The sequence below is a fragment of the Aquarana catesbeiana genome, linkage group LG04 (genome assembly GCF_042186555.1).
Source record: "Aquarana catesbeiana isolate 2022-GZ linkage group LG04, ASM4218655v1, whole genome shotgun sequence".
Classification (NCBI taxonomy): domain Eukaryota; kingdom Metazoa; phylum Chordata; class Amphibia; order Anura; family Ranidae; genus Aquarana; species Aquarana catesbeiana.
The window spans coordinates 379,853,411-379,865,488 of NC_133327.1; the positions used below are offsets into that span (position 1 = coordinate 379,853,411).

At 37.7% G+C, this 12,078-nt stretch overlaps 1 protein-coding gene across 1 annotated transcript in view; it reads right to left on the bottom strand.

Annotated features, from left to right (window-relative positions):
- Positions 1-12,078, bottom strand: part of FRK (fyn related Src family tyrosine kinase) — a 196,112-nt gene that overhangs the window by 110,075 nt on the left and 73,959 nt on the right. Inside the window, exon 3 of the mRNA XM_073627115.1 lies at positions 4,350-4,513. Coding sequence (XP_073483216.1) covers positions 4,350-4,513 — 164 coding nt within the window. The remainder of the gene's footprint in view (positions 1-4,349; positions 4,514-12,078) is intronic.

A 12,078-nucleotide genomic window follows, 5' to 3' on the forward strand; every position in this document is an offset into this window, starting at 1 on the left:
CGCTCAGCCATCCCGCCATCCACACTCAGCCATCCTGCCATCCACACTCAGCCGTCCCTACTCATCCATCCCGCCATCCATACTCATCCATCCATGCTCAGCCATCCCTCTGTCATACTTATCCACCCAGCCATACTCAGCAATACTCATCCATCCATCCATGCTCAGCCATCCCATCCACCCCCAGCCATACTTAGCCATACTCAGCCATACTCGGCGATACCCAGCCATACCCAGCCATACTCAGCCATGCCCGGCCGTACTTGGCCTCTATATGTGGCCAGGCTGTGGAAAAGTCTCCCACATGTGGTATTGCCATATTCAAGAGGAGTAGGAGAATCTATTTTGGGGTGTAATTTTTGGTATGTACATCCTATGTGTTAGAAATATTGTATAAATGGACAACTTTGTGTTAAAAAAATGCGTTTTCATTTTCTTTCCACATTTTCTAAAAAGTTGTAGAAAAAAAAAATAACATGTTCAAAAGACTCATTATGCCTCATAGATTATACCATGGGGTGTTTTCTTTCCAAAATAGGGTCATTTTTGGGGTGTTTCCATTGTCCTGGTGCTCCAGGGCCTTCAAAATTGCAAGAGGTAGTCAGGAAATTAGATGTAATTTATGCTCCAGAAAGCCTGAAGGAGCTCCCTGCATGTTGGGCCTCTCTATGTGGCCACGCTGTGTCTCACACATGTGGTATCGCCATACTCGGGAGGAATAGTAGAATGTGTTTTGGGGTGTAATTTGTGGTATGCATATGCTGTGTGTGAGAAATAACCCGCTAATATGACAATTTTGTGAAAAAAAAAGAAAAAAAAAATCTTGATTTTGCAAAGAATTGTGGGAAAAAATTACAACTTAAAAAAACTCACCATGCCTCTTTCTAAATACCTTGGAATGTCTACTTTCCAAAAAGGGGTCATTTGGGGGGTATTTGTACTGTCTTGGCATGTCAGGGTCTCAAGAAATGAGATAGGCTGTCAGTACTTTAGGTGTGATCAATTTTTAGAGATTGGCACCATAGCTTGTTGACTCTATAACTTTCACACAGATCAAATAATATACACCGATTCGGGTTATTTTTACCAAAGATATGTAGCAGTATACATTTTGGCCAAAATGTATGAAGAAAAATTACTAATTTGCAAAATTTTATAACAGAAACGAAGAAAATGCATTTTTTTACAGAATTTTCAGTATTTTTTCATTTATAGCGCAAAAAATAAAAAACCCAGCAGTGATTAAATACCACCAAAAGAAAGCTCTATTTGTGGGAAAAAAAGGACAAAAATGTTATATGGGTTCAGTGTTACATGACTAAGTAATTGTCATTGTGAGAGCACCGAAAGCTGAAAATTGGTCTGGTTAGGAAGGGGGTTTAAGTGCCCAGTGGTCAAGTGGTTAAGCATCATTAAAATCACTGCTCCTTTAAAAATGATTGATTTAAAAACTTTTTTTGCATTGATACATGTCCCCTAGGGCAGTACCCAGGTGCCCATACACTTTTTATGGCAATAACTTGCACATAAGCCTTAAATTTTTCATGTTCGTGACCCATAGACTTTTATAGCGTTTGCATATTCGCTAGAACTTTTTTCCCTGCAATAGGCGAATGCCCAATAGCCTATGCCACATCAGCATGGACATGATTGTTTCCATAATATTAATGCCTCAAATGCAAAACATTATTGTATAGAATGAAAAGAATGAAACACTAGTAAATGTAAATGTTTTCTAAGTATGCTTGTGCTCAGCACGATAGTGGTCTGCCCTCCTACCTTGAAAGACTCAGGCCATGAGTTCAAATCTCACACGTGGTATCACCTATCACCAATGCACATCAGTTCAGTTAATTCCATAAACGTAACTCTTCAAATGCATGCAATGGTCTGTAAGTATTCAATAATATTATGGTGTGGAATTCCAAAAATCACACACTAGTTAACGTGCAGGGTAATAGTTTACATTTTTTTGTTTTTTGTTTTTAATTCGCTTGTGTATTGGAAAAATCAACACAGCTACCTTAGGTGGGTGGTAGGTTGGCTGGGATTTGAACTCATAACCCGAGTGCTTTGTAGACATCAGTGCACAACACCAAGCCATTGTGTTAAGTACGCTGAGCCCTGCATAATAGTGTAGTATGATTAAAGAATAAACATAAATAATTACTGCATTATAGTCTCATAAAACACGAAATTAACATGAAAAAAAAAACATAACAGATATGTAACTGTAAATGTTCAATACATGTAACTTTACAAAATAGCAGACATTACTCTGTAATACTCATTAATAACTGCATTTGTTAGCAAAAGAAGAAAACAAACTATGAATACTAATTGGAATATACATAAATAGATGCACACAAGGTACAGCACATCTCACATAAAAATGTTTTATTCACATTTATGTGATCATGACTGCAGTTCAGTTCCATACTGTTTATTAAACTCTGTACCTATTGGCACTTGCAAATTCACGGATATGCCGATTTGACATTTACAAGGGCATGTTCGCAGGTATTAGCGTGCTTTCCTTTCGCATGTTCACCTAATTGAAGTCTTAATTGGCTTATTTGTGCATAACTAAATGCAGAGCGACCATTACTCCCCGTTTTTCTTAGTAAATGTACCCCACAATGTCTTTATAAATAAAACCAAGTTTCCTAAACAGGCAACAATATTGCTTTTTGACAAACAGAAGTTCAACTTTAAAATATAAAAAAAAAAAAAAAAAAAACTGTAAACTGTTTTGGCTGTAATGCCATTGCACATATTACCAGAACATATTACCAACATTAAATGTTAACCTCCCAGGCGGTATGATTATGTCAGATTTTTGTGTCTCAAAGCGGTAAAATTATTTTGCATAAAAAATTGACGTTTTATATTGTAGGCCTGTAATTCTTAGCAATAACACACTTAAATTTGTCCAAACAAGAGTCTAGAAGATATCCCGGGCATGATGAAGTTTGAAACACAAAATCATAAATTATAATAAAATAAATAAATATAAATAATTATAAAAAATAATAATAAAATTAATTTCCCCACGGTTCACTATCGCTCAATTCTGCAAGTGCTCTAATTTACTATCGCTGTTTTCTAGCTGGTCTAAAACCACTTTTGACGTAAAGGGACACTTTTTGGTTGATATTCACAATCTCAAGTTTCCAGGCAGAAAGAACAGTATATATAATATAAAACTGCATGCAGGGCACTGGACAAAGTACTGGGGACAAAAGGGATGTGAAATAATTCCATACAGTAATGTAATCTGTAAGATTACAGTGTACTGTATGTATTATGATTTTTCACTTTTTTGAATTTGCCACCAGGCTCCGCCCCCATGCGTCATGACGCTCGCAGGGAACGGAGCCCGGCACACAGAGACTTCGGGCGGAGGACACAGCTCGCGGACACAGCGGGGGGACATCACAGGATCCTGGGGACAAGGTAGGTATACCGCACCAGGATCCTGCAATGCAATCCCGAGTGTGGCTCAGGGTTACTGGTGCTGAAATTTAACCCCGAGCCACACTTGGGAAAACCGTCAGGGAAGTTAAGAATATTAAGAAAAAAGAAAAGTTTTTTTCTTCTTTTTTTTTTTTTTTCGTCAGCAACTTAGTAGATGGCTCTTACTTATTCTTATGTGGTAGTGCAGTGTTAATTTTGACATCAAATTTTGATTTGGTTTTAGTCATAGTGTTTTGACTAAAATGGCATTTTAGTTTTAGTCGTATTTATTCTACAATAATATTTTCGACAAGGAAATTAACACAGCTTAGTAGTGTCAGTGTGTGTCAGTTAACTTCACAATAACTCTATGACTAATTTGCCTACTTAAATATTTTTTCAAGGCTATAAGATATTTGTTTGGTGCACTGTTTTAATTATTACCCTACTTGTGTTTCCATGTATTATACACTAACACATTTACCTTTTTATTGTATGTTTTTTGTTATCTTACACACATTTTAATTATTTCAACGTTTTCATTTTCTTTTTGTTTACTTTCTGTATTGTTCTGCAACATCTACAGACTGCTTATTTGTGGGCAAGCCACAGTAAAAAGCTGAGCTGACAGGTTTGGTTTGTAAACAATCCCATGTGAGCACTAGGATTGGCTATTATAGTGATCACATGATTAGGAACCACACAGCTCGGTTTCTGATTATTAGTGTAGAGTAACAGCTGCTAGTTTGAATATATAACACATTCTCTCTGTACAGGGGATCTGTTCCTCTCTAAGCAATGCAGAATAGCATACTGTGAATGACATAGCCCACTCAGCTGAATACATGAAAATGTTACACACACAAAGACGTAAATGAGGAATCTGTAAATACCTTTTTACATGCGTTTGTGAGCCTGCAGCAGAGACCGTCATTTACATTTCTGTAACTTTGCACAAGATCCTCCAAATCCCTGAACGTTTTTCCCGGTGATATATAAAATCCTCCATTATCAAGCCGTCTAATTCTGTAGTGTTTCACAGCAGTGCCATCGAACACTAGAAAAAAAAGAAGCAAATTCTTTATTTGATGAAGCCAAACTGCATTGATAAATCTAAGCAATATGCCAGCGAAGTCTTGTTTTAATTCTAAAGTTCTACTTTGGTACAACATACAGGATACAGTATCATTAATACACAAGTCATTTTGTTATTCAATGTTAATGAAAATGACCCTTCCATTTCAGTCAGCTGTCAATTTCTAAACACAAATTTTAAATGTGGCAGCAATAATTTATTTGTGTACAGGACTTCCTAGATTTCCTATTCCCCTGCTCATGCAATTGGTTCACTGTTCTTTTTCACCACTCTGCTTAGAGCTTGAGATCACATTCTATCTTTGGTGAAATACCTTTACCATGTGCATGTGGAAACAGTTATTGCACTATGGGAACAGATTGTTTTTTTCCACGTCCAAAAATACTCAGCTATGACAAACCAAAGAGAAGTGGTTGTACAAGAAAGAAAACATCATATGATGATCACAATAGTTTGTTTTAACAGAAAATGTTATCATTTGTCTAAAGTGACATGATTATACTTTTAAAAGAAAGAAAAGTAATTTTCTTCTCTTAGCAGGGTTGTCTTAAATCTTGGGCACACTTGGGGACTGCCCAGGGGCCCCAGGTGCATGGGGACCCCATGATAATCTTGCATTACATCATACTTGCCAACTGTCCCATATCTGCTAGGATAGGCATGCATTTTACTAAGTTTTCCCAGGATGCCCGTGTCCTAAGCAGCATCCCGAAACTTGTACTTTGTCCTCCTGATCCTAGTATCTTGCCCTCCTGGTCCCCCCCCCCCTGTACTGGGGGGACCAGGAGGGGGGGTTAATTTAGTCTTTGATTTATGGCATGTTTTCTTATTGTTTAAAATCAATTTTATTGAAATTACTAATAAATATATGTTTAATTCTATCAACTGTGTATACTTTAATTCTTGAGAGTAGGTGTGTAAATTTGGGGCAGGCTGGTAGGGACCCCAATGCATTACTTTGCCCAGGAGCCCATGATGCTATTAAAATGGCCCTGTCTCCTAGAACAAGTTTTTTTGTTGTTTTTTGTTTTTTAATTATGTCAACTCTGTAGCTACATGGAAGGGTTCCCACACTCCCCTTTTAAACAGCACTATTGGGGAATTTCTGCACTTGATGATCAATTATTTAATTTTATACATAAAATAGGGAATGGTCATTTTACAGGACATGTGCCCATATAAAACATCACTCAAATGAGTGGGAAAAGACCCACAGGCAGTGTCGGGACAAGGCCATCTGGTGCCCAGGGTGAAGATGGCAAACCATGCCCCCCGAGGGGATGGGGCTAACAGTGGCATATGCAGCGAAATCTATTGAATTTATGTAATGTTTGTGGAATGTGCTACATCACATGAATCGCTTTTCAGAGCATGTTTGACAGGTTGTAGGGAGGCAATATGTCACTTCCTTGCTGCTTGTTTTATCCCTGAAAATGCTGACCCATTAAACGTGGTTATAATACAATAACACAGGTTAAACGTGTGGTCACCCTGAATCAGGCTGGTGTCCCCACTGCTTGGCATTATCATTGAAGTCACAGCTGCTGTATTTTGTTAGAATAATATAGAATAAGGGGCACAGGGGTGCATTCTGGGCTCATGCCTGCTGCACCTGGACTAGCCTGGTACCTGCCGATCTGCCCACTTCCTGTATATGGGTGGGCTCCTCTAGAAGATCCATAGAATGCAATTTTCAAAATACACCTCCTCCTCTGCCATAGAGCCCCTTCTGTATCTGGTAGTGTGTGTACCTGGAATGGCAGACATGTTCTACAGCTCCTGAGTACAGCGGTGGGGCCACAAACACTTACCTTGGTAAAGTAGAGGAGCTGGCAGTGCCATCCTGCTAGGGCATGCTTTTAGGGCTGTGTAATTCCAGGGGTGGTCCTATTCAGGGCACCATGGTGGCTTTAGGAAGGCTCAGGCTCCATGCTGCCTCATGGTATGTGCTGGGAGGTGCAAGGCATGAAGGGAAGGGAAAACTGCAAACACAGCAACTTGCTCCAAGCACTCCTTCTCCCCTGTCTGTCTATCTGTTGCTACCTACTGGCAGGACATTGGGGTTGATTTACTAAAATTGCAGAGTGCAAAATCTGGTGCAGCTCTGCAAAGAAACCAATCAGCTTTTTTTTCAAAGCTTAATTGAATAAGCTGAAGTTAGAAGCTGATTGGCTACTATGCAGAGTCACACCAGATTTTGCACTCTCCAGTTTTAGTAAATCAGCCCCACTGTATGCACATCAGGGTTCCTGTGCAGGGGAGTTGTTAAGTACCTAATAGAACGCATAGTAACTCTTACTGATTAGCAATTACTGGAGTACAGGGCTAGTGTTAGGAGATGCCAGTACTATAAGGGTAGTCTTCCCTCACTCCCCTGTGGCACTACTGAGACTCAGGTTTGTTCTCACAGTAGGCTCCTGCCACTCCTTACAGGAGTGGTGCTGCAGTCACTCCTGTCAGTGAGGAAAGGGACCAGCGGTTGAATTTCCTGGGTGCCCCCTCAACATAGAGCTCTTGGCATGTGCCCTTTCTGTTCCCTCCCCCCCAAGAGAGGTGTGAGATTGCAACAACAAAAAAAAAGAAAAACACACTTATCTGTCAAAGTACCTCAGCCAATACTTATGTTGGAAAGGTCTGAACCTCTGTCATGTTTTTATTGATGATTTCACCTGTCCTGGTGACCACAGAGACAGAGAGGAGATCTTCCCATTAGGGCAGAGGCAGCAATAACATTGTGACATTGGTTCTTACCCTTTCGTATTCAACGTACATATTAAAGAGATGGAGATTGTACAAACAATACTACAATCTGAGCTAATGTATGAGTGTCTTTACTCTAATTGTCTTCTCAAACTCTCATAAAGTTATACACAGTTTGTTAGTGTAAACAACTGTGTACATTTCTGCCATCTCAGTAAATTACCTATAACTGCATTCACTCTTCATCATTGTGTACCATGTTTCCCAGCTCAGTCCAGGTTAGCATAATATGTGCAAAATTAAAGTATAACCAAACAGGAATTGGAAAATAGTCAAGTATCACATACCTTATCAGGTGACCTTTAGAATGTAAGTAATATTACAAATAATAAAATGTTATCAGACAGGTCGATGTCTGTGCAGAATGAGCTAATAATTCATATCCTATGATGATTAAATGGAACTATGACGTACAATTTAAAGCAGAAAGAAACAATGTTGGTTTTTGTTGTATTTGTGTCTTTTTGTTAGTGTCAAAGAATAACTAAATTGAAATAAGAAAAGTGTGCATGTACCTAGCTGTAGTTTTGAGCAAAGCTTAAAAAGCCCCCTGACCAAGGGGAACTGAATGTACAACTAAAACTTTAGCGTTCAATGATCACTCCACTAATGTTACAAAAGTATATAACATATAAGAATTGTTGCACAAACCTTTTGTGTCTTAAAGTGCATTCCAGGGCATAATATTAAAAAAAAAAACATATTTAGTATATCTCTACAATACATGTATGTTGCTGCATGTTTTATACCTTTAAAAATAATTCAAGTACAGAAAAATACCTACCAGAAAAATATTTGCCAAAAAAATCAGTGTGCTCCAAACTTCGTGTATGAGTTGGCAGCACAGTGCCTTTGCTGCACTGAAACCCAAAGTAGAGCGGTCAGCCCTGTCTGCTAAAATACAGTTACACCTATCCCCTACCCCTCTCTGTCCCACTCCACATACATACATTGATTTTTTTTCCCCCAGAAAAAAACAATGTTGTTGCCTTCACTCTCAAGAGACACCCTACACACTGTATAGGTGCCAGGAGGGGGGAAGGGAGCATTTTTTAAGTCTAGCTAGGTTTAGCCTGGAATTCTACTTTAACAGGAAATACAAGTTTTTGTCAGGTTACAAGAAGTGGTAACAAATCTCAGAAATAACAATATGTATAAATAAACAATGCAAGACAAACAAGATACAATATCTTGTGGTTTTGGAATGAATGGCATTTATCGAATGAACAATACATACGCTGTTAAAAATTGTGTTAAAGAAAACTTTCCATTTCCAAATTTTTTGCTCCTTTGAATTTGAAATGTATTAAGATTTCTGAGATTCAGCAAGATATTTTTGTGATTGTTAACTTTTTTTACCCCTAATTTGGGTGTAGTAAAAGAGCTCAAAGGTGTTTGTAATTGGGTTTTAAAGTCGAAAATTCTGTGAAAAATATACAGGTGTTATGCCAAGCAGAGTCCATTTCTAAGAGGCCAATATTTCTTAAACAGATAAGAAACAGAAAATGCTACATTTCCCTCTGAGCAGCAAAGTAAGGGCAGTTACTCCTTAGCTTAAAGTGTTACTAAACTCACAACAGTAAAATCAGTCTGTATATTCAGTAAAGCACGCTTGTTATACTTGCTGTGAAACCTAAGGGGTAAATGCTCTGCATTGGGTAAAATTTCTGTTTGATCCTATCTTCTCTGATCCTCCCATTCTTCCACAGTCCCCAATCCATCTCCTGATAGAACAGAACCTTGGGGGCACTCTGCACATGCTCAGTTTGGTGTGTATTGCTAGAGAGTTTTTTTTTTCCTGGGAGGATGCATGTACTCAGCATAGGGCCAATCAGCATTGTCTAGACAGACACAGGGGTCCTGCGGCCTAATAGGACAGTCAGAGAAGAATGAAAACTCCTCCTACAAGCTTTAACCAGACACGGATAGAAGTCAAAAGACTGCTATATACTGCTCATGAGAAAGGGTATTTAGTAGCCTATATTTACTAAAATAATTGTATTTCCATGTTCTGTGTACTGTGGGAGACTAGATATAGTGAATGCAGGGTCCTGGGTTTAGTAACACTTTAAATATACTTTCAACTCCCCAATAGAGAACTAAAAATAAATACACAGATCAAGTGACAATCTGACACCAGAGGTATACAAGTTGCTATAAAATACCAGTTTTAATGGTAACAAACACTATAGACACCAGGGAAACTGATGATGTATAAACATGTTACTGACCCCCACCATAAACATCCCCATAATAAAAATCAGCAATAAACATCCCTTCAAACATAAACACCAAGGCAATAAATATCCCCACCTGCATAAACACCCTCTCACCAGTAATAAACATTCCTACCAGCAGACCACTGATACAGAGCAGCATAAGGAAGAGGGCAGTACTTCCACGTGTCCCCTTGGCTGTGCCAAATGGCACAGCCATGACACAGTTATAATACCAGAGAAGAACTGAAAACACAGACTGGCAGATAATGATCATGGAGAGAGAAAAGTTATCAGTATTGAAAGGTGCACAAAGAGTAGCTAAAAATAAATACATGAATAGATAAAATCAAACCATAGAAAACCCTTACTTAGAGAACATGAGGTGACTAACCTTGACAAAAAGTGGCTATCAAGTTGATCCAGTGGCTGCAATCATTTCTGAGGCACTGAATTGGGTGGATCCTGCATCAGTGACTCAGTATTAAAGCCATGCAGCTAGACAACTGGTACTCTCAATAGAAGGTTAGCACTTGCATCTACATAATTCTCTCAAAGTGACCCTGACTTTACAGGGTCAAAATTAAAGTAAAGCCTCCTTGTAAAAAGAAGTGCTATATACTTACATTTCTGGCAGTCTGTATTTAAAAAGAAAAAAAATTGTTGCTGTTTTCCAATTGCTGCAGATATCCAACATTTCTGGGTATGTTGAATACTGAGAGCATGCATTTGAAGTGTCAGTTATATGCAGTGACCAGGGATTGCAACGCAGTGGAATTTTAAGACATGGACCACCAGAAGGGGAAGTATATATCATGTTTTTACAAGGAGGTTATATTTCATTTTGACCCTGTAAAGACAGGGGCAAAATTTCTTAAACCAGGTAATAACCCTAATACAATAATACAGACACTCTGTGTATATCAGCATCAATTTACTGTGCCCAACACTGTCATCACTACACCGTTATTAGGAATTACGGTACATGAAAAGGACACACAAATAATATGAAATATTTTGAAAAGCCCTTCTTTAATTGCATATTACTTTTATGCAATATTAAACATTTTTCTGGCAATTTCCTCTTATTCAAATAAATTGAGTTTATAATTAAGAACTAAACAATCCTACCAAGTAATAAACAATTTAAAAGCAGCTTTTTTTATTAATGGAAAAAGTATATCATAAATGAATCCACTTATTTTGAAAGAATTGGTTTGAATTATAAAATTTAGCATGATATTTTTTCTTCACTTAATTTTACAGTCAGCACTATATCTTCATTGACTTTACCAGTTTGCAATTTACTTCTGATAATTAACAAGGTAAACTGGCAACTTAGCATAGCTTGAAAATAGATTTGTTTCATTACAATCTAAACAGTTTTTTTACATTGCTGGTAAAAGAAAAATACAACTGATCATTCCATTTATTGTTTCAGCATCTGCAAAGGAAATTGCTTGTACAGTAAATGAAATGCAACTCATTAGCTGTAGCATGTAAGCTTACCATTGCAGTTATCTCAGTTTTGCAGGGTCGCTTAGAAATCTGCATGATTTTTGCATAAGTCAGTGAAAAGCAGTATTTTCATTTGAAGAAGTCTTAGGAGACAGAATTGTCAACCTTCATGAAATGGACATGGTGCCACTTGTAGGCACACATATACATAATTCCACTGAGGAACAAGAATGAATAGTTTGAAAAACTAAAACTTAGGGGCCTACTTATATAAAAAAAAAAAAATTCTCTGCTTAGGTTCACAGTTTTATCCCTGTATCTATACAATTATATATTATATCCATAATACTGAAAGCAATAGACCATCAAAAAAGGTGAACATTCTACTGCAGTCAAAGGCTTCATGCCTTAGAAAAATAATTTTAATAAGAATAGACTCACTCTGAGTACTCCTTTCAGTTCAGAATTTAAAAACATAAAAGATATTGTTCATAGATATTTGCCCGTCCTTTCTGAGGATCAGATATGTGCTGATCTTCTTAGGGAAGGTGTCAATATTGTTCCAAGAAGAGCACCCACTATGGGTAATTCGTTGTCCCTCACATGGCTGCACTGCAAGGGCAGCTATCGTTGTGGTGGCACTGGTTGACCTTGCTCTGGGTACATCATTAGAGGTGATGTGATTTGTTCTTATTCTACTGATAGGGGAAAAAAAATCAATCTTTTTTCAATTGTAATACTAAATATGTCATATACATCATCACCTGCAGGATGTGCCATGTGCAGTACATAGGATGTACCACCAGATGTTTGCAGGATAGATTTTATGAACATCTTTATAGCATAGAAAATAATAAATCTACTAATGTAGCACGTCATTTTAATAGCCAGCATGATAAAGATCTTTCAGCTGTAGGAGTAGAGGTTTTTGAAAAAGTTAACGTACCTAAGAGGTGGGGAGATGTCTTTTGTCTTCTCTGTAAAAGAGAAGTATATTGAATCTTTCATTTTAAGACTCGTATGCCCCATGGCTTAAACTTTGAATGGGACATCACTCATTTTCATGATTGATTAATATGTTTATTTTGTTGG